Source organism: Mastigoproctus giganteus, chromosome 3 (assembly GCF_048544385.1).
Source record: "Mastigoproctus giganteus isolate SK-2022 chromosome 3, ASM4854438v1, whole genome shotgun sequence".
In the NCBI taxonomy this organism is placed as follows: Eukaryota; Metazoa; Arthropoda; class Arachnida; order Uropygi; family Thelyphonidae; genus Mastigoproctus; species Mastigoproctus giganteus.
This window is the reverse complement of record NC_143577.1, coordinates 219,794,975-219,819,804: the sequence shown is the minus strand read 5'-3', so window position 1 is coordinate 219,819,804 and position 24,830 is coordinate 219,794,975. Positions and strand designations below refer to the sequence as shown.

Here is a 24,830-nt window from a genome sequence, read left to right as displayed (position 1 = left end):
TGAAGAAAAAGTTAAAAAACAAAAATTTTTTATCAGGTATACTAAAACTGCAACAACCATACAAGACATTAAAAACCCCATCTCCCCCTCCTTTCCAAGACCCTCACCACTTAAAACCCTATATATACTGGCTATAATGCAGGAATTGCCCTAAAGCCTATATAGGACAAAGCAAGAGAAAACTCATAGAGTAAAAGAACACAAGGACATTGATAAAGGCAGAGTAACGAATTCAGACCCAGTTTTCCATCCATACATGGACAAAGGATCACAAATTGACATTTTCCTAAACATCTCTACTGGCCAATGACAGATACCATAACTGTAGCTTCTACAAAGAAGCCTTTTTAATAGGAACTACAGATAACATTAACTGCAAGAAAGGAATTCAGATTAAAAACAGCCACAAATACATCTTTAAGAATAGAGTCCCAACCGAAATTATAAAGTTCAACCATCCTAGAAATAGAAGATCTTAACCGGTAAAGTTTTCTAACAGTATTATTTAGATTATATAATTTAGTTCATTTATTTAATTTTGTCTTATATTCTATTTTAATTTAAAATATTTTTTATTTTTATTTGTTTTTATTTAATTGTATCATGTATCCTTAAACTTGTATCGACATCCTCCATTACCTATTAAGCCAATACCTGCAGTAATGATACCCTCAGTGCGCAAGTAACCTCTCAGATTGAGACTTAAGATAATCCCTCAGACTCTTTCCCACCAAACCACATGGTAATGATATTAAGTAATTAAATAAACCACAGTATATATGTGTTTCACTTATGAACAAATCAACAAGTTCTTGTGACCAAAGTGATCTTTTTTTGATGGTGATATGGCAAAGACAGTTGGTAAGTGTTTACATATTTTTGTTATTATTGCTATTTATTATATAAAAATTTACTTTTGAACCAAATTCTTCAAATTAGATCTAAGTTTGATTTACTAAAACTTTTAATGCTACTAAAAATTTTAAGAATTTCATAATAATAACCCTTAGTTACTGTCTTTGTAATCAATGAAGAGGTGGTCAGAAAATACCATGAAATATTTGAACCCATTATGTACACATTTCCAAGTTGGAAATAAACATACTAATATCAACATAGGTTTTGAGTGCTTTATTATCTTTGAACGAATTAGTGGCAACGGTGCACAGATGCACCGTTGCCACCAATACCTGTGACAACTTTTTTTTTTTTTTAACTTGATATGTGCATCAGTGTAGAATGAATTATTTACTTCCTATTTGAAAAGAATTAAAAAAAAATTATTCCTTTGCAATTACAGTTCTATAAAAAATGCTTATTGAGCTACCAAACAGAAAACACTAAAAATCAACTTTGTGTGAATTTTAGTGTTTTGTCCCATGTAAAAATCAGAAGAGACAAGTATTACTTTTGTGATTGTGAATAATAGTCGGTGGCTTGAAAGTAAAGTTAGTATGCACTTTGGTCCAAGAGCAAAAATAATGAGAAGGTTTAGTCAGATTTTGAAAAGGAAAACATTATTAAAATCCATATAAGCAGTTTCACTTGTGTTTAACAGAGGAACTGAAATCAGTTGAGAAGCATTCAAGAGCTTACGTGGTAGGGGCATGGGTTTATTTACAGTATGCAAAGTTAATGTTTTCCATCAGTATTGAATATTTTTTTTTAGCATAAATTGCTATTTTGAACTAAATGCCACAAATTTATCCTGGAAACTTTGAAGATGGCCAACTCCATTCATGAGTTGCTACTTCATTTTTAATTCACACTTCTGATGCATGTGGTGAGTTTCTTTCTGTCAATGTTTACTTATTGAATGTTTACCGGAAAATTCATATTAAAAATAATAATCATCTTACCTGTTTTAGTATTTACAAATATTTTCATATAAATAAATGTATAAAACATATGTATATCTATTGTGTGGGGGATGAGTCAATCATAAAATATGAAAAAAGTTGTCAGCTGTGTAGTATGATTAGGTGAATGTGGTGCTTAAATTTGAAATGAAAACTAACCATGGATCAGCTTAGAAGATTTATTGCCCATCAAGGGTGTAGTAAGGTGAAAGTGGTAATTTAAAGTCATATTATTGATTAAAAGTCAAATGAGAATGTTTTGATTATTATATTGCCCACTCATCTGGGTATGACAAATGACTGATTCAGTCAGCAGTTGTTTCTGTTTGTTGATAGTTTTTCTAGTGTTCAGATATTGTGATTTGGTATATCTTCTTTGCTACATTAATTGGTTTAGTTTAATGTTCATAAGTGATTCTTGCAAGATATATGCTGTGAATATCTCATCATTATACTAGGACATTGTGAATGGATAGAAACATCCTCTGATTGCATTGGTCATTTATCATTCCCTGGTGTGCATACATGCATGTATGTGTGTGTACAGGTAGTTCCTGACTTTATGAGTTAATTCGTTCCTAGCACATGCTCGTAAAGCAAAAACTCGTAAAGTGGGAATTTATTCCCATAGATGTAATGTTGAAAATAGGGGTAATTTGTTAGCTAATTAGTTTAAACTTAAACAATGATTGATTTATCCAAAGAAATGAAAGCATAGCCTGTAAAATCAAGCAAATTATAATAATAAAGAAATTATTTATGACTTACAAATGTTAAAGAATGTTTATTCTTCATCATCATTGAGTAAATACACACTCGTTGTTGGTTTGTTGGAAGCACACGGAGCTGTCTTCTTCAGAAATGCATTGAGGCATTTGTTTCCAAGATAGTCTTCTCTTTTCTTTATAAATTTCATGATAGCATGCATAAGCATTATTTTAAATTCTTAGCAACTTTCCTAGTATGCTCCAGATTTGAACCTTGTGACTTGAAAATCTCAATTGCTTTTTCTATATGTTGAAAAGTTTCATCTAGCCCCTTGAGAGTGAAGGAACGAACAGGAGTTTCAGCTGTTAAATCTTCTTTCTCAGCTTCTTCACATTTTGCCATTTCAAAGGTCTTCATTTCTGAGCACTCCATTGTGTGTTTGAAGCAGGTCAGTGACATCAGTTGTAGAAACATCAAGCTGCAATTGGTAGCAATAGTAACGACTGCTTCTGTTTCATTTTGTATGATCTCTACTGGTTCTTGAAATCCCTCAAAATTATCAATAAACTGAGGGCACAGTTTATTCCCAACATCTTTCACGTTCTTCTGTAATTTTATCCCAGGCTTGTTTTATTATTTTAATTGCATCTAAAATATGGAATTCTTTCCAAAATTCTTTACGAGTCAGATCTCTCTCCTTATCCGTTGTATTAATTAGCATTTCAAATGTCTTGAGAAGATAATGCGCTTTAAACATTAAAATAATGCCCTGGTCCATTGGCTACAAAAGTGGTGTCGTATTTGGTGGCAAAAAAAAAATATTTTAACATTAGGGTGTTGATGTTACAGAAATGGTGGGTGACCAGGCACATTATCTAAAATCAAAATCACATGAAAAGGAATATTTTTATCTTCACAATATTGTTTTACTTCAGGCACAAAGTGATGCGAAAACCAACCTTGGAATGAAGAGAAAATTCTGAGAATTTATTTGTTTTTTATATGATTGAAGATTTCAGTGAAGGGGAAACACATTTCACCCTAATAACATAAAGACCCACACAATTCCAGCTATGGGTATTTTCACAAATGCAATAACATTGAGTTTACTACCTGTTTATAATTAGATTGCACTAACAGAAAAGCCCAATAAACCGGAAAGTGCAAATTTTTTTTATTGTTTTATGGTCGTGACCTCCAGAAATGCGCTTTAGAAAAATATCACAAAGGCGTTCAAAATTGATTCTTATAACATATGATAATGATGAAAGTATAGTGCATTTTAATGAGTTGAATTGATAATTAATACAATTTACATTATAAAAATGACCTTTTAGAGAGATAAATAGCTTAGTTATATAGCGAAAATTTCAACTTCCAAGGTCTTGGAATGAATAACCAAAAAACAATTTGTTATTGGGTTCACGTTACAATATTTTCACGATACAGTGGTGTCTCTGGAATGGATTAATATCGTAGAGCCGGGTACATTGTATTGTATAACTACAGGCGTGGTTATACAATACAATGTACCCATTGAATTTTGAATTACATAAAAATTCATTTTTTGTAATTAATGTTCATATTTTTGATTTTGTTGATACTTGAAAAAAAAAAAATGTAAACCTGGGAACTCATAAAGCAGAAACTGCCTGTATATGCAGAACTATAAAATTACACCTTTTAAAGAATAACTTATATTATTAGGTCGATTTAGTTAGTCATCACTTTGCTGTGGAATGGATGCGGGACTTTGAGGCATTCCAAGAAGCACTTTCCTCAGAGACTTCTTACGTTTCCAACTTGAGCCATTCTCTTAGCTTGGTACTTGATGAGTTTTATAAAGATCTGAAAGCTGTTGGTGTATCAGCAGTTACTGGAATTGGAGTGGAGGACTTTTTTGTGGCAGTTCAACAGGCTGCTGAGGAATATGAATTGTAAGTTACAATATAATTATAATAGTTCAACATGCTATTGAACTGTAATAAGACTTGCTTTGCTTATTATATAAAATCTGTGTTCTTGTCAGTATTTAGTGGCTTGATATCTTTTAATTTAATCTTTTATTATTTTTTGTATATTTATTGGCTGTTTAATTTGTACATAGTGTATTTATTTTTTTATATTTTATTCTATCTATTGGTGTCCGTGTACTTAATTTATTTTTAATAAATTTACTTATTTTGACTGACTCATCAGTAGAAGCAATATTTATTTCATTATGACTATTCCTGGCACTCAAAGCCTCTTCTCTAGTATTAATGAAGGATTTATTAAAGTAAATAACTACTGTCAAGAATAAAGGGAAGGGATTTTGTTTTCGCAGAAGTGACTGTAGACATTTTTAAAACTCTTTTCAGTTGTTCAACTGATGTTAAAATATACTCAGAGAGGATCTTAGAGACCACTAATTAGGGATATAGATATAAAACTAACAGATGAACTTAGTGGTGAAAAGTAAAAATGTATAGGATGTTATAAATTGTCAGGGGATAAAGAGCCCTACAATAAATACAAACTAGTGTGCAGTCAAGTTACTTAGGGAGGTAGACAGCCTAAGGCAGATTATGAGAAATCTTTGGTAAAGAGTACATAGAAAAGCAACAAAGGATTGTTTGCATATGTTAACACTAGAAGGAAAAGGGTGAATCACACTGGTCCACTGAATATGAATGGCATAACTTTTGGGATCCTTTACAGGTTGCTGATAAACCGAATAAATATTTTATATATATATGTTCACACACAACAAAGTTTTTAGGGATGTGATTATCAGAAGTTTAATACTGATTAGGAGTTAAATTATTTTATAATAGCAAAAAATAAGGTGGAACAGAAATTGCACAGCTAATTGTGAACAAAGCATCTGCAGCTAATTGAATATATCTAGTCATATTAAGAGAAGATGCAAAAGTGGTAGTTAACCCTTTAGCCATAATAATGAGAGCATCCTTAGATTCAGGAGAAGTACCTGCATAGTGGAGATGTACAGATGTATTTCCCATTCACAACGGTGGTTTAGAGGGTGAAGTGGGTAATTGCAGACCTGTAAATTTAACCTCTATACCAGAGAAAATAATGGAGTCACTAGAAGTAGTAATGCAAGATAATATTTATAGGAGTAGAGCTATAAGGCAATTGTTGCATAGGTTTGTTAAAGGGAGACCATTATCTGATTAGTTATTATGGTGTTGTCCTAATAGCTAATCTCATTAGTTATTATAAGGTTATCACAAAGCAACTGGATGTAAAGAATAATTTTGATATCATATACTTAGATTTCAGTAAAACCTTAATACATACCAGACGTATGATTGTTATATAAATTGGAGCAGTATTGCATTGGGGAAAAGTTACTGCTATGGATAAAGGAATGGTTAAGTGGTAGGAGACAGAGCAAGGTTATCAGTAGTCCATGAAGAGCAGTGGACATTGTGATGAGTGCAGTTCCAAAGGTGTTGACTCCCTTTTACTATTTTTAATATTTATTATTGATATTGATGTAGGTATTTCAAGTTTAATTTCTAAGTTTGTTGTGGTTAGTTTACATATTCAGTAAACTCCCTTCCTGGTGACATACCTTTTTATTTATAACTCTTGTTTATCACTTTGTTCAGTTTTTCTGACAAAAGAATCAAGGAATAGAAAAATAACAAAAATCACACCTTCATCTGATGGCATGTAAACAAAACACACATAAAATTCTCTTATCCATTATGCTGCAGTCTCACTTGCTATTGTCATAGTTATATTAACCTGATTTACAATGTCAATTAATCATGTGCACAAATGCATTTATTACTTTTCATATTTAAAAATTAACATATTACATTCTGATTATTATCACAAACTCATTTTCAAAAAAAGGAAGTCAAAGAGTGCCAAGTGAATAGCTGAGAGAACAATAGAAGCAACAGATGAATTTGACAGAATGGGGAAGAGAGATGTGAAGCCAGAAAAGGTGCAAAAGAGAAGATTGGCAATTATTAAATTTCTGAAACAGAATATCAGAGTGGGCACAAGTACCACTTTGAAATGAAAGGAATAGTATGGCAAGTAATTAGGATAACTGAGATGAACAACCAATACTTGGGATTCTGTCAGAAAGAGTAAGTGGGGCTTGGCTGACAGTAAGTAGAAACTTAGTCTGCCAACATCATTAAGATTGGAACTGTGACAGCATATATTTGTGAAATGAACAAGGAAGCGTTTTCATCTTTTTGCAGAAGTTTGTTCAATTAGTTTGACTATTCTTGATGTATTCAATGGTTAAGTAAAGTAAAAGTAGAGGGGGGGACATGTATGAAGTAATGAAATTTTTTGACATGACATACATACAACAGAAATATACCCAGGTCCTTAACAATATATCCTTGACAATGCCCTATACACATTACTTGGACTTTCCTGGTCGTTATCTGGCAGAGTAGAGGCAGCAAAATTATATACACTAGCTGAAGTCCGGATGCTGTCTCCTGTAGAGTTATCAATAGGTTCGATTCGGTAAACTATCTAGTGGCTAGCCGGTGAACACTGCTTTAGAGCTGTATTCTCGAAACATAAGGAAGATTGGATATCATTGTGATGCCTATCATAACCTCAAGACATCAATCATACTGTATGATGGAAGAGATGGGGGTTAGCAGAACTTTGCTCTGGGACTAACATGGGTTTCACTACTTCAAGCTTCCAATTCCAGTATTTTTTTTAATGGTTTATACACACTCTAGGCTTCTGTGATTAATGTTTTAAAGCTGTACCATAATTCAATTGTATTCGCTCTCTGTGAGATATCCACCCAGTTAATAGAGGCCATGTAGCACCTAAAGTCGTCGTAATTTCCTTTCATTGTCCACCGTAGAACTCCATGATCACTTCCTGCTACTGGTTCCTGTACTGTCAGCCCTATTATGTCATCTGGTTCATGGGACTTAAAAATTTTGTCCCACATGTTGAGTTTCCTTCCTGTTTGCTCCAATCAATTAGAGGCAAATTAAAATCACCCATAATAAGACATTCATGCTTGCTTGCCCATTCCATTTGCATGTAGAGGCTCTCATCATAATGTTCACAATCACCTGGTCTATAAATTCACTCTCATTATACCTTTGCTTCCAACTATCTCACACCATACAGAATAGTGGTTTTCCACTTGGCACTCTGTTAAAAACGTGAAAGTTCAGATCCCATCAGAGACTGGATAAGGACGCTTCTGTTGAGGCTCTAGTTAGTCATTCTCAAAGAGTAGGCTTTTCTTTTTCAGTTATTTTAGATTTTTTTTTTTTTTTTAGCCTGCACAGCATGCAAATCAGCCCAGGAACATACATTCGTGAAGACTGAGACAATATGGCCCAAGATGCTGATTTTTCATTAAAAAAAATAAATGCCACCACCGACAACCCTATTTCTTTAGATATAGTTGTTTTACCTTTTATATTTTAGGTTTTGCAATGTTCATATAATACTGTTTGATATAAATTTTACTGGAACATTTATTTCATTTTAAAAGGAAGAAATTTAGCATTTAATCATGTTTCTTTTATAGGTTATATCGACCAGAGTATGAAAGATTAAAGAAAGAAAAAGTAAGCAGGAATAAAAACTTAAGAGTTTCTTATCATTGAATTATGTGCTGTTTAGTTAAATGTGAATATTGAGAGGGTTTCAACTTTGTAAATCTTAAAATAAGAATAACGAGAGAGAGAGAGAGAGAGAGAGAGAGAGAGAGAGAGAGAGAGAGAGAGAGAGAGAGAGAGAGAGAGAGAGAGAGTTTCAACTATGCAAGTGGAAAAAAATTAATAATGAAAGGGTTTTGTCTAAATAAGTTTATCTTCCTCCCTATTACCACCAGGAGTTTTTTCTGCAATATACAAGGTGCTATCCAAATGTTCCTGAAATATGAATGTTGTGCAGGAACTACATCTAGTATGGACTTCTGATGATAAGTAACACTGCATGCATCTTTTGTGAATCAGTGTGCCACGTGGCATTGGGCTGGATAGAGTCATTGAATATTTATGTGCAGTTCTTTGGCGGTGTTTTGTGTAGTTTGTGATTGTTGTGATGACTGATGTGAGAGAGCAATGTGCTTGCATCAAATTTCACAAATAACACCCAGGGTAAGTCTGATTTATTTTATAAATACATTTCAGGAACTTTTGGGTAGCACCTTGTATATTGCAATAAATACATATATATTTCTATTTATTTTATTATTTGTTAAATATTATTTAACAAATAATAAAATAATTAATAGTTATTACAAAAAATATTATTTATTTGTTTATTTTTTTATTTTTTGACAAAGAGGGGTTTAATGAGTAATCAAAACCCAACCCATTAAAAAGAAAAGTCTCATAAGACAAGGTTTTCACCAGCTCTTAGTAAGTTGTAAGATACTGTTCTCTATGCCTTTTGAATGGTAATCAAGTGTACCTTTTGTTTTCATATAACATCTTTGTCTCAAAATCACTCAATTAACCTTATGAAGTTTATCGATTTGTGGAATATTCTGTATAATAGTGTCATCTAAGTAAAAATTAAATGCAACAAGGCATCATATCTTTAAGAGTATAATAATCTATATAATATTGGTGTAAACACACCATAGACAACTCTTAAACAAAAAAACTACATTAGTAGTGTGAAGGGCATCATTTTATCTGTATCTCATATTGTGCTCCTCCACAACGAGTTACCATGTATTGCACTACCTTGAATAAGTAACACTTCACTAAAAGAGAAGGCTATTGTTACTTATTCTCAGTGGGCACCACCACCACCCAGATGGCACCATTTCAAGTCTTGCTTGTATATGTGTGGGATAATAACTCTACTATCCACTTATCCCTATTAGACTTAGCAAAGCAAAAAGTAGAGGGAAAGTTATAGTAGGAGTGGAAGAAGAAAAGAAACGGTGTAGAAGAATGAAAGGGACAGTAACTCCTTCAACTCACGCCACTCAACTCATAAATTCCTCAAATAGGCAACGCTTCCCCAGTAGAGAAGACTGTTGTTACCTATTCTTGGAAACTCCATGAATATCAGCCAATTTCGTAGTTAAAAATTAACTAATTAAATTCCGATTAACAACACAAACTCGGTTCCTAGTTCAGACTTTTTGAACGATATATGATTTATCTTTGTAGATGGAAAACTCAGTGCAAATATCATGAGAAAACATATATTCAAGAATGATTTCGATAATATATAATAGAGTAATTACACTCACCTCTATTACAAGATAAATACTTAATTGTACCATGCGATTATCAGTAGCAATAATGGCTGCCTGCATGAAAGAACAATTACAATCTAGATCTAGATCTAATAAAGTCTTTGTACTATCCACAGGTTCAAGGATGTTCTTAATATCTGAAACCACTCAACACAGTAACACTGAAAAGCGGAGAAGAAAGTTTCCTCAAAATGTGTATGAGAGGGAATATTTTATTGATTCACTTCACAGAGCAGGATTGGGTGATTTTTCAGTTACCAAGAGGATACTGCATCGTGACTCATAAGTGCCATTTAAGCAGCAATTTAATCACTTAGCCTACTTAGCCAGATTTACCAAGCAAGAAGAAACAAAAATACAACACAGCTTACAAAACAGTTTGTCCCCCTTCCCCAGCTTTTTCTTTATGTATACTTATTAATAGCATTTCTCCCTCTCCTGTATCATCAACGAATAAATTGCTTGTTATTTTTAAGGACATTATATGCAAGGAAATTGTATATCATATGTTAGAGGATAAAATTCTGGAAATATTTGTAAATTGTTTGCTGCAATACATTTCTGAAGAAATAATTTAAGTTCAGTTTCAGTTTGAATTGGCCTGTAAAATATACCACTCATTTGGAAATGCTTTTTTTTTAAAATCAAAACCCCAAACATGAAAGGTATTAGAACCTATAGTGCTTAGTATTCTGTATGGGTTGAAGGTTGAGAAGGTGAAAGAAGATGCTTGTTAACATTGCACTTGAATTTCTATAGATTGTAATTTTCAGGAAATACGTATGAAGAGAGGTCGTTCCAGAAAATGGAAGTTGAAGGAATAATTGAGAAAGAAGAAAAGGTTGTTCTGAGTTCGGAGTTCAACAGTAAAAGGATGCCGACTGGTTTTGGCATGTGTTCAGAGTGGTTTGGAAGAGAGAGTGGGAATTATAGAAGTGAATTCGTAGAACAGTGCCCATGGAAGTATCATTAGAAAAGGCATGCAGCAGAAGCAGAATGTCCATGTAAAAGAGAGTGGAGAGGCTTTATTAGAGATGGATCATTAATTAACCTAACTGCCGTCTTTTGAATGGAGTTGTGAAGCCTAAGAGGTTTTGGGGGGGCACCACCCCAGATGTGGAAACAATATTCCATGGTAGGACGGGTTTGCAATTTGTACAGGGTGAACAGCTGTTTGCAAGAAAAGTAACACCAAGAGAGAAAGAGAAACCCAGCTATTTAGCTGCAGAGGAAGCAATATTTGTGATGTGCTTATGCAGAGAGAGAGAGAGAGAGAGAGAGAGAGAGAGAGAGACTAGAAGTCAGGTTAACCCCTAATAGAGATATACAGTATGTGGTTTTATCTAGAAATTTGAGTGTCATTGAAGATAAGCATAGGAACAGAAGATTCCTTTTTGTGAGATGTAAGACAAGAGACTGAGTTTTAGAAGAATTGAAATCAACTAAGTTATCTTTTCCCCACTGGAGATCAACATTTAAGGAACTGGTGGTGGATATTCAAGAATTTGAAGCTGTTTGTGCAGGGCAAGGTTACTCAAACTGGAAGATGAAAAGAAATGTACAGGGTGTCCCAAAAAGGTGTAACTAATTTTAAATGATTGTAACAAATGTAATTTTAATGATAGAAACATAAAACCTGCGCTAAATGTGAGAAAAACAGTTGAGGTTTTACTGACATTCAACATGTGCACCACTTGTCACACAAACAATATCTAATCGGTAATAAATTTCATCCCAAGTTTTTTCAAGGATGTCACGCTTAATCAAGGTAATTGCATTTGTAATCCTGTGCTTTAAGTCTGCAGTGTCTGCAACAGGGGTCTTGTAGACTGTGTCTTTGATGAATCCCCATAAGAAGAAATCACAAGAGGATAAATCTGATGAATGTGATGGCCATGCAATGGGACCATCACGCCCAATCCAACAGCCAGGAAACTTGTCATCAAGAGACCTCCTCACACTCAAAGCCCAATGTGGTGGCGCTCCATCCCGTTGGAAAATAACCCCATTTGGCAGTTCATCCAATTGAGGATACACATAAAGCTCAAGCATGTCCTGGTAATTATCCGCTCTCACAGTTGCTTCTTGAAAGAAAAAGGGTCCAATAACACGATCAACCATGATGCCACGCCACACATTTACCTTTGGGCTATCTCACTGATACTCCTGCATGCAGTTTGGGTTTTTATTCCCCCAAATTCTGACATTTTGCTTATTCACCTTTCCAAAAACATGAAATGTGCACTCATCCGTGAAACAAATCCATGTCATTTCACGTTCATCTTGTTCCATTTTCTCCAACATGTCTTCTGCGAATTGTTTACTTTTCACACGGTCATCCTGGGTTGTAGCCAGGTGGGAAGGAGCAGCAGCAGTGCATAGCACACCCTTCTTGATTAGACCGGGGTTCGAGCCCGTCACCATCAAATACGGAGGATGCGGAAAGGTCAGGGAATGATCACCGCATATCCCGAAGCAATATGGCCTTAGTTGCTAATGCTCCTAAAAAAACCAACCAAACAACAAACATCATCCTGGGTTTATGTGCTGGAGAATCTGCAGTTTATAAGGGTGCATTTTCTATTTTCTTTGCAACACTCTATGCACTGAAGTCTTGGGGATGGAGAGTTGCTGTGCTGCTGTTCTAACGGATTTTCGAGGACTACAAACGAATGTGTCTCTCACAACTTCCACTCTTTCCTGTATCAGCGCTGGTCGACCAGAGCTTTTCTTAGGATGGACGCTACCTGTTTCCTTGAATAGCTGATACCACTTTCGATGCTGTACGGGTTGGTGACTTTATCCCGTATTTACTCCTGAAATTACGCTGAACCTGTGTTTCAGACCGGGTTTCAATAAACCACTCCACTACCCGTGATTTGGTCACGGGGTCCATTTGTTACCTCTCTAGTTAAACTTCAGGACAACCGTCACAATCTGCAAAAGAAAAGAACGGATTATTGAAGTAAAAACTTCAACTGTTTTTCTCACATTTAGCACAGGCTTTGTGTTTCTATCGTTAAAATTACATTTGTTACAAACATTTAAAATTGGTTACACCTTTTTGGGGGCACCTCCGTAGCCAGGTGGGCAGGGGCAGCAGTGCGTAGCACATGCTTCTTGATTAGACTGGGGTTCGAGCCCGTGACCACCAAATACAGAGGATGCGGAAAGGTCAGGGAATGACCACCGGATATCCGTGGAGCAATATGGCCTTAGTTGCTAATGCTCCTAAAAACCAGATAACAACAACCTTTTTGGGACACCCTGTACTATCATCAGCAAAACTGTGGATAGATTTCCCATCAATGGAAAGTCATTAATATACAAGAAGAAAAGAGTTGGAGAAAGAAGTGAACCTTGGGGAACATCAGCATTAGTGAAGATGTTAGAAGACAGCTGTCTACCGTCACCCACAGTGAGCGGTCAGAAGCCGAATATCCAATATAAAAAAACATTTGGCAAACCATATGATGGAAGCTTATTTAGAAAACCTTTATGGCAGACATGATCAAAAGCCTTTGAAATGTTAAGAGCAACTGCTTGAGTTTCACTAAACTTTTCCATTGAATTTGTGCATAGATGGGATGTAAGCCAGTATATCACCAGTGGATCCAGCCATTTGCAATATTCAACATCCTTATCTTGAAAAGCCTTAGCACATTTATTAGAAACCCAAGGTTTAAATAAGGGACGAGATTTTAAAGTAGAGTGTGGAATAAAGGATTTCATCCCTACAAGAATATTTTCACTGACACCTGAGCATTGATATTAGAAGATTTAAAACAGTAATCCAACAGAGGAAAAGAAATCTCACAGGTCATCCCATTTTGCATTTTTGTAATGCCAAAGAACATGAGGTCGAAAAGGGCTCCATTGGGAAAGAGCCTATCACCAAGGTGAGACGTAGTGGTCGCTTTGAGGTGAGAGGTGCCTAGAGCATCATTCACTTTGACCGTTTACTTGGAAGTGTTCTTTGTGAGAAAAAGATCAAGAGTATTGGCTAATATTCTGGTAGGTAAATGAACAATCCATGCAAGTTTAATTAGTAATTGCAAAAGCCTCAGCATCTTGACCAGCTGGGTCCATGTGACTAGAAAACAGAAGCAGCTGGAGTTGTGAACATTAAAATCATCAAGGAAAATTGGACTGGAGAAAGTCAAGTTTCAAAGAGAGAAAGTCAAAGTTCCAAGTGATTAGTGGAGTTGGGAGAACGATAGAGGCAACAGATGAATTTGAGAATGAGATAGAGAGATTTTAAGCCAAAAAAGATTGAAAAGAGGAGATTCCAAATTACTAAGTCTCAGACAGGGAATATCAAAGGGGACATATACACAGGTGCCACCTTTGAAGCGAAAGAAATCGTACAGTGAATAATTAGGACAACTGAGACAAGCAGTGGTTGAATCAACCAATAGCTGGGATTCTGTCAGAAAAAGTACACTGGCTGAGCAGACCGTAAATTGAAATGGACATCATTGAGATTGGAACCGACCATGTATATTTGTGAAATGAATGAGAAAGTATTTGGGAGGTTTAGATCTTTTCACAGATAAGTTTGGCTATTCATGATGTGTTCAATAGTAAAAAATGGTGGGGAGGACATGTATGAAGTAATGAAAATTTTAGATATAGCATACACATGACATGGTATCGTCACCGTCCTTTCTACACTGGGTGGAAAAGGCCCAAATTCAAATCCCATTGATGATGCGAGGAAGTTTTATGGGTTTTTTCATTCCATGGCTGAGTTAGTCAGTATGAGGCGTAGATTGTAAGGTTTTTCATCCAGCAAAGCAGGCAAATCGACCAGAGAACACACACAGTTTACATACACAATACACATGAGTAGCTGAATTAATGTTCTGGGTGACTCTAATGTAATAGGTTAGTTTCCTAGAATATACCCAGCTCCTTGATATAATGTGGCCTCGACAATGCCCCTCCACCCACTGCATACACTTTACTTGGACTCCCTCCAACCACTAACTGGCAGAGTAGAGGTAGTAAGATTATACACTAGATGATGATCTGGAGGCTTCCTAGCAAGTTACTAATAGGTTCTGTCCATTCCAGTGGACTGTCTAATCACTGGCTTGCAAATACCATTTTAGAACTTATCCTCAACATGTAAGGACGGTGGATCTCGCCATGATAATTGTGAACACACCATACATTTTGCAACACTCGATCTGTGATGAAATTTCAGTTCATTCAGTCCGTTTTTCAAACAGTGACCAAGTGGATTAAAGATTCAGATTTCCAATTTAAATCCTTCACAGCTGCTATTAATGTCACTTATTGTGAAAAAGTTTGCTACTTGCATTTCCTCATCTTCAAACTTTTTCACCAAAAATTTCCTTGCATTAAAATGCAAGGAAAATTACATTTAAAAATAATTTCAATTAAAAAATATTTGCAGTTTTTTTTTTTTTTTTACTAAACTTTTATAAACTTAGTGCAAAACCACAAAATCTGATATTTTAATCATAAAGATACCTTATATATCAAAATAAAGATATAATGTGCAAATGAATGATGCCACATTGTAAATATTATTCATATGTGTATAATATATAATATTTTTTAATTGACAGTAAATGTTATTTCAGTATTCTGTTCATGATTGCTTACTTTAATACTGGTTTGTTTGTATTAGAAAGCAGCAGAGAAACAAGAACAAGAAAAACAACTGAAAGCCTTTGAGGAAGATTTCGGGCAGGGAGAGGATGTATCTGTAATACCTTCATGTAAATGTAAAGACATGATTTCATTATTACTATGCAAGATATGTTTTTTTATTAAATGTTGCACATTAAATCATCAGAGTGAGAGTATTATTTTAGTTTTTATGATGTGTATTGTAATAGTGCTGTTTAATAATCTAGTTCAATCTCTGTTCTGTTACAACAGAAAATATATTATAATAAAAATATATTATTATTATTTTATAATAATTATATATTTAGAATTTTTTTATTAAATTTTATATTTTTTATAAATTAAATTAAATTAAAATTAATTTTATATATATACAGTAAACCCCCGCTATTCGCGAGGGTTACGTTCCTGAGAAATGCCGTGAATACCGAAAACGCGAATACTGGGTTATGGCTCCCATAGTAATAAAGGGGTTCCGTTCCAAAGTATGAAATATATAAAGAAAAACTAGTCTAAAATTTTGTCTATGTATGTATTATATGTACCTTCATAATATGACTGTACATAGACAGTACATAGTGAAATGCAAGCATATGGCATCGAAATGAAAATAAGAAACAATTTAATATTAAATGTAATATTTATTAGAAATTTCAAACAAATCTTTCAAAATAACTCCTTTGCTAGCTAAAAACTTATCTTGCCAGTGCTATCACCAGTTTCGCTAGTGTTGATAAAGGAGTTTTGCCTTTTCACGAATGATGAGTTGAACTTAACGGAATTTTATTTTGAGTTCGGCCTTCTATCCACAGATTTAAAGCCTTTTCCATTTTTTATAATTTAACATCACGAGTTACAGAGCAAATTTTTTGAAGCAATTAGTGCTTTTTCACGGTCAGTACGGTGGATTTTTTCTTGCCGATTTTTTGATTGATTGTACCGTTGACTCATTGATTTTATAATGTTTTGCCACCGAGGAAACACTTTCACCATTAGAAATTTTGTCTAATAACTCAATTTTATTCGCTAATGTCATCACCTTATTTGATCTTTTCACATTTCCCTTGTTATTCGTAGCCATATTTTTGTACGGGTTAGAAAGAACTTGTCCGCAATAAAGTCACTTTCTTCCATTAACACCCTAGAAAAAAACTGTTTTACTCTGCAAAATGGTAGATTTATCAATTTTGTAAGCATATGAATTTATAAATTCATTCAATTTATAAGCATATAAATTAAAAGCAAACGATGAAACCTTCCATGACAAGCGCATAACACATACTGAACAAGGATTAGCCAGAAACATCCACGCTCGCGATTTTGTCACCCGTCTTCCCCCACCCACTGAGTGCTGTTTTGACTGTGAAAGATAATTTTAGCCACACCCATGTTTTTTTATGGCGGAAAATGTTCACGGCACTTTAAAATTCACATTTTTTTAGGTTTCATTTTATATTAAATCAGAAACCGCGAATACAGATATCGCAAATAGCGGGGGTTTACTGTATATGTATATATATATATTTTTTTTTATAAAAAACACTTCTCTGCTTCCATTCACTAGAAAGAAAATTTAATGAGATTATTAAATAAATATATAAATATGGAACCATATGTTCTGGTTCATATCATGTGTTTTTTTTTTTTTTTTTTTTTTTATAATTAGTGCCACTATTAATTACAAAAGAAACAAAAAAAAATTAAATTACATATTATGGGAGCAAAAAAATTATACGTTGAAATAAAATAAAGCAGAGATGTCCTAATCTGCAGCAACACCTTGAATCGGTCACTTGGATTGGAATAAGGGTGGGTATGTGCCACCCTTATTCTTTCCAACCCTCTAATTCTGGGATTAATTCCTCATTAACTGTTGGCTGGCAGGCATTGCTTGTAGCTGTGGTAGAAAGGAGACAGAAACAAGGAGTAGGGAAGGAAAAAGAGAAACCCCTAATGATAGAAAAGAAAGCTAGACAGAGGTGGGGAATTGTTGCAGTGTGTGGAATGCTCAATATATTCTTCCCTCCTTAATGCTGCTTTCAATACACAGAATTTATCTTTGCCCAGTGGTGTTAGCATGCTCCTTTGTTTTAGTTGAGGATCTGTTTTTAACTTGATATTTTCTTTGTAGGAGATTGATATTATATCCCTCTGGCTATGCTGACCATTTTTTCCCATTTCAGGATGGATTGGTAAAGAGGAATGATGGCTTTTGTGTATACTCCAGAGGTTGGAAATTGTTTTTTTGAATAGCTTTGGGGATTATGGTAATGAAATACATTGTTAAATTGTGGGTTACTTGCACTAGCTCCGAATACTATTTAGAAGTGCTGCACAAGTATAGGGGGAACCTCCATAGCCAGATGAGTAGGAGCAGCAGTGTATAGCACACCTTCTTGATTAGACCGGGGTTCGGCCCCTTGACCATCAAATACGGAGGATGCAGAAAGGTCAGGGAATGACCACCGCATATCCCTGGAGCAATATGGCCTTAGTTGCTAATGCTCCTAAAAACCAAATAACAAAACAAACAAGTATAGGGTCCTGGTATGGTGTGTTGTTATTTCTATATCAATACTAGGTTGTATTTGTAATTTATCGTAATTTAATTTATTGTACCTGTATTTGTAATTTAATAAATAAATTACAAATAATAATAAAAGTATTATCTGTTGGTTTTCAGCAAAAAGTATTATGGATGTAATTAGTATTGTCAAAATGATGCAAAGAAGCAGTCTTATATAGCAACAGCCAAAAAAAAAAAAAAAGTAAATTTAAAAATTTTATCTATTTCTTTCAAGTATTTATCCTATCCCTCCTTAAATTTAGGTTTTCAAACATCCAACCTTCACAAGAGTAGATGTGAGTTTATTCCAACAATCAACCACTCTAGCCAAAGAAAATTTTTGGACATCCAGGCTACAATTATCTGCACTCAATTTAAATTTATGCTTTTTATTTAATTAGTGTCACGTGACTAAGCATAAAAATTTCTTCAGTATTTAGTTTACTCGTACCTTCGATGGCCTTAAACACCTCAATGAAGTCACCCTACAGGATAGCTGGTTTCCAAACACCGTATCTTACAAAACTCGTCTCTGTTGTGCCATCACTCTGCCATCGTCTCTGCTGTGCCAACTGATGTCATCACTGTTATCTGTACCTTTTCCAACAGTTCCACATCTTCCTAAAATGGGATTCCTAAGCTGGTATGCAATATTCAAGATGCAGCCTAACCATTGCTTTATATAATGGAATAATCACTTCTTTATCAATACTGGAATGTTTCCTGTGTATCACTGACAAAACCTCCATGAGCTGTCCTAGAAGCTATCTACAGTGTTCAGAAAATTTATTTAATATGGTGTATTTACTTCCAAGTATTTTCTTCTGCAACCAAACCTTGTGGGATGGTGCATATGCCTATTGTCCAAACTCTGTAACTTACACAACTGTCAAATCACTTTTCATATGAATACCTCTTTGTGTCCTTAAGCAGAGGTTAGCAACCGATCATCCGGCAGCCTCTTAAAAAAAAAAAGATAATAATAAAAATAAAAAAATACACAATTCAACAATTTCCTCTTGTAACATCACAATGAATTGGCATCTTTCACACTAGTATTCAAATGCAGCTTTTGACAACTTATTCATTAACATCAAGCCAAACAGTACTTCACAGCTTTCTGCTATACATGACTTGAAGAAGCAAGCATTATGTAGCAAAACTGAACTGGGAATGTGTGATGAATATTTTCTAATTAATTTTACAGTTGTACTAACTGTCAATTTAATTAGAAAATATTCATTACAAATTTCCAATTTCAGAACTCTTTTTAATTTTAAATTGAAGCAAAGTATAAAGATGTATTTTATCTACAACTGGGATCAGCAATCTTTTTCCTTGTGGGCACATTTTTGTTCATTACGATAATTAGGATCTACAGGCATGCCAATTGGAATAGCAATTCGAATAGGTACTGGCTTGCCACAGAAAATCTTCCTTGGACCATCTGGTGATACCCAGACCTAAGATTGCCAATGTCTGTACTACAGTGAAATCAGGTGGCTAAGTAGAGGAAAATTGTTGCAGTGTTTCTTTGAACCCCCACGAAATCCAGATTTTCTTCAGAGAAAAAGAAATGTTTAAGAAATTATCTAACTTAGACTGGATATGGGATTTAGCCTGTCTAGCAAATTTCACCTAAATGAAATGATCTGGATAGCTGATTGCAGGAGAAAGGAAAACTAATTTGTTTTCAGGTGTAAAATGTTTCCAACCAAAACTTCAAACTCTGATAAACAGTAGTGAAGGAATTCTGTTCCACTTCCTTGTTGCAAGTGTGTCAAAAGAAGGAATTTACTGGAAAAAATCCAAAATTGTCTTGAAATCATGCTCTAATCGCTCAAAAAATCTTAAGAATTTTGTGAGGGGTTAGAATGGCTGTAGAAGGAATTGCTTGCATGTCCATATCCAGTAACATGTGTTTCTCTGTAGCAGACTCAAGAGGTAGTAGTACTAACTGCACAGATTTTAAAAGTTATTTAACCAGAGACTGATAAGAACAAGCATTGTCTCTTCTGCCCTCCCAGTGAAAAAAAAATGCTGATTTTTTTCCCCCAAGGAGATTGGGGAGGTGGATAAAATGAAAGAATGCCATTCTACCTGGGAGTGGAAAAAGACAGTGTTGCCAGTCTAATTTTTTTTTTCTTTAATAGATAGACTTGTGGCCCTATTAGTTACAAACTTTTAATAGTTATAGTCCCATGGTTTGCTAAAATCAACAATACGCATTAAACACCCATTTTCAAGATGTTTTTTTAGAAATACAGTCGAACTTGGTTATAACGAGCATGGAAATAACGAGATTATGGCTGTAACGAGCAAAAAAGCCATAATGATTTTAATTTATGTGCATTCCCAAACAATCGCTCACTGTTATAATGAGTGTACTACACGGATATACTGTACAAATTTTGGTAACTATGCAAATATTCTTAATTGCTCGGGTAGTCCAAAAATCCCAATTCTTGGATTAAACAAAAATGAAAAGTTCGGCTTACCTTTTATGACCACCCACATCGGATTAGCGGCTGGTTTATGACTTTGTCCTTTCAGGGACGGGGGCTATACAGTAGTGCATTGACATTTTGCTTGTTGCATTACCCTATTTGCTGATCCTATCAAGGCAGTGTTAGGTGGGTCGGAAAATGCTAGCTTGGGGGGGATACAAGGACTAATAGATTAACAGTAGCCACTGGCAGAGGTGAAAGTGATTCTTGCACTGATTCTATTCTAATGAGCAGCAGCCTGGAAAACAAGATGCAGGGTATTTCAGAGACTGCTGGGAGTCATTGAGGTACAAGTAAACACATGGGTTGTGTTAGGGTAGCTAAGAATAGGAACATGTGCATGTATACTTACATGTACACCAATGCTAGGAGTTTTGTAAATAAATTTGAGGTATTGCTCAAAACATCAAAGGCAGATATTGTTGGGATATCAGAGACGTGGTGCCACACAGATATAAGGAATACAGAACTGGAATTTGGGGAGTACAACGTCTACAGAAAGGATAGACAGGACAGGAAGGGGGGGAGGGGTTATGCTATTAGTTAAGAAACACATCGCTGGACAGTGCAGTGTTGAGTAGGTTTGGTGTGACATAAGCATTGGGAGATCAAAATTGAGAATAGGAGTGTGCTTGTTGTTGTTTGTTTGTTATTTGGTTTTTAGAAGCATTAGCAACTAAGGCCATATTGCTCCAGGAATATGCGGTGGTCATTCTCTTTACCTTTCCGCATCCTCCGTATTTGGTGGTGACGGGCTCGAACCCCGGTCTAATCAAGAAGCGTGTGCTACGCACTGGTACGAGTGTGCTATAGTCCTAATGACTCTGATGAGTATAATAAGAAAATGTACAGGGAAATAGAATGGGCCAGTAAATCAGAGTCTTATAATGGGGGATTTTAATTTCCCAGATATTGACTGGAATTTGTGGGTTGGTCACTCATATTTATTGGATGATTGTTTTCTACATCAACATGTTTTGGGAGGCAACTAGAGGGAGTAATATACTTGATTTGATTATCAGTAGTGATTCTTCACGCATTAAGAATCTGCAGATAAAGGGACCACTAGGTGGCAGTGATCACAGTGTGCTGAAGTGGGATTTACTCAGAGGTAACTTCCATTAGGGGTAAAGGGAAGGGTTATTGCTTTCGTAAAGGTGACTACGAGGGTCTGAGCAAATATTTAAATTCTATACAGTGACACCAACTGATGAAGTTACCAACAGCAAATTCAAAATGGGAAGCATTCAAAGAACTTATCTTGGAAGCTACTAGGCTTTACATACCAACTAAGAAATATTGTTCAAGGTTTAGGTCTAAATGGATGTTAGATAAACTAATGAGACACATGGTAGAGAAGAAAAATGCATGGGATACATATAAATTAACATGTGACACAGAAACCTATGATAAATATAAGTTGATCTGTAACCAAGTTACAAAGGAGGTTAGGCAGGCGAAGGCAGATTACGAGAAATCTTTGGCAAGGGATGCAAAGAAAAACAGCAAGGAGTTCTTTATTTATGTAAACTCTAGAAAGAAGGGGATGAATCAGATTGGTCCACTTGATATCGACAGTTCAACTGTTCATGATCCTGCTCAGGTAGCTAACAAACTAAACCAATATTTTGCATCTACATTCACACATGAGGAGTTATTCAGGAAGGGGAATGCCATAGTTGAAGTGAACACTGGCAGTGAGCTAGATGATCTTGTAATAATTGAGAGTAAAGTGGAGGAGAAATTGTTGAAGATAAATACAAGAAAGGCACCTGGGGTGGATGGGATCTATCCAGTTATATTAAAGGAGGCAGCAAAGGAAGTAAGCAATCCGTTAGCCATAATTACGAGAGCTTCCTTGGACTCAGGGGAGGTACCCACAGACTAGAGATGTGCAAATGTGACCCCAATTCACAAAGGAGGATCAACAGTTGACACATGTAATTATAGACCTGTGAGTTTAACTTCTGTTCCAGGAAAATTAATGGAGCCACTGGTTAAAGAAGCACTGCAGGATCATCTAGACAAGACCTATGTTATAGCTCGGACACAGCATGGTTTTGTTAAGGGGAAGTCTTGCCTGACCAATTTGATTGGATACTATGATGCAGTCACAAAAGAACTGGATGCAGGGAATAACTTTGATATTATATACTTGGATCTTAGAAAGGCTTTTGATACTGTTGCACATGGAAGACTGCTGCACAAATTGGAGCAGTGTGGCATTGGAGGCAAATTGCTGCTATGGATAAAGGGGTGGTTGAGGGGGAGAAGACAGAGAGTGGTAATCAATGGACACTGCCCATCGTGGACTAATGTTATTAGTGGAGTCCCTCAGGGTTCAGTGTTGGGTCCATTATTGTTTTCTGTATTTATAAATAATATTGATGATGGTATATCAAGCTTAATGTCCAAGTTTGCAGACGATACAAAGGTTGGCAGGGTTGTTAAGGACACTACTGACACTATGCTGCTGCAACAGGATCTGGAAAGGTTGAGCAGATGGGCTGAGAGGTGGCAAATGAAGTTTAACATTGACAAATGTAAAGTACAGTCTGTCCTCGTATAGCACGATAGTTGTGTTCCTAGAAACCCTCGTGCAATGCAAAATCGTGCAATATAAACAACAGGCCCTATGGGAAAAGTGGGGTTAGGTGCCGACCCCAAGATTGAACACACATTTGGAACCAAAACATTACCAAACACAATAAATAATCGGGTAATTTTAATCTTTATAAAATACTTACGTATTTTATAATGATTAAAATATGTAATAAAAATTAATATTATAATATTTTTTATTTTTATTATAATATAATAAATAATAAAAAATATTTATTTTTATTATATTATAAAAAAGTATTTTTTACGAATAAAATACGTATTTTATTCGTAAAAAATTTATTATATTAAATAAAATAGTCGTAATAAAATACGTAAGTATAAATTATAATACGTAAGTCGTAATAAAATGCTTACGTATTTTATTACGTAATAAAATATTGCTTTTGCTTCTATTGTAAGCAAACTTGTTTTTTGTTTGATTTTCTATCCAAACAGATGACAGCCGTTCCATCTCTCCCAATTCTTGTGTCTTAATCTAATGGATTTTAATTACACTTTGAGTTGTTCCTGCTATGAAAGTTGTTTTTATTTTCTCTGCATTCTTTGTAATTCTCGGCGTTGCCTCATTTAGGTCTGTAGCACGTGCAATATCACACGGTCTTTCATTTCGCTCAAAGCGTTTCACAATTTCATATTTTTTTCTCTATCGACAGAGGCGGACTGGCCATAAGCCTTACCCGGGAAATCCCAGTGGGCCGGAGGCCGGTGTGATTTTGGCCATAAACCGTAGTATGAGGCCACTATAAATTTTCCCGGGTAAGAATTTTTGACTCAGTCCGCCTCTGTTTATCGATATTGCTTTTCTTTTTCTCTCTGAATCTGTAGTGGCTTCACCAGGATGCTTCCTTTTCACACCTTTTAAGCATTTTACTCATTTTTAGGGAATAAAGCACAATTACAAAACGAGGAGGCACGCTTGATACACATAAACAAAGCTGCGCGTGTATAGCAACTGAATAAACAACACCGTAAAGGCCGAGATACGCTATTAACACCTCACATTTTACTAAAGCACATTTCTGGGGATTACTACCATAAAACAATAAAAACAATTTCCTGTTGCGTTTCTGCTAGTGGAATCTGTTATAAACTGGTAGTAAACTCGATCTAATTGCATTTGCGATTATATCAATAGCTGGAATTGTGTTGGTTTTTACGTTATTATGGTGAAATGTGTTTCCCCTTCACTGATAAAAAAAAAAACAAATACATTTTCAGAATCTTCTTCATTCCTATCGTGTGGCGTTCAGTTGGGGTGATTCCGCGTTCGACTGCCATTTCTTGTAAACACAAAGGCGAATCGTGTATAAGCGAATTCGGTTCGTGCTATATAAGATAGCGTTCCCCTATTTATAAATCGTGTATGATTGAATTCGTGTAATGTAAACACGTGTTATACGAGGACCGACTGTACTACATATGGGAAACAACAACCTATCAACTCTGTGGTACTACACTGACAGTGAAAAGGACCTGGCGGTAATTGTGCAGGCAGATATGAAGTTCTCTGAGCAGTGCAGACAGGCTACAAGAGTAGCTCATGGTGTATTGTCACTGATATACAGGAATTTTTCTAGCAGGGATAAGGAGGTGATTATTCCTTTGTATAAGGCAATGGTCAGGCCACACCTAGAGTACTGGATACAGGTCTGCAGGCCTCATTTCAA

The 24,830-nt window shown here is 35.2% G+C and overlaps 1 protein-coding gene across 1 annotated transcript in view; it reads left to right on the top strand.

The window, feature by feature from the left end:
• LOC150088735 (GPN-loop GTPase 1) overlaps nt 1–24,830 on the top strand; it is a 121,033-nt gene that overhangs the window by 58,280 nt on the left and 37,923 nt on the right. The window contains exons 9-11 of the mRNA XM_090370888.1: nt 4,275–4,504; nt 8,113–8,152; nt 15,464–15,560. Of these exons, the coding sequence (XP_090227014.1) occupies nt 4,275–4,504; nt 8,113–8,152; nt 15,464–15,560 (367 nt within the window). The remainder of the gene's footprint in view (nt 1–4,274; nt 4,505–8,112; nt 8,153–15,463; nt 15,561–24,830) is intronic.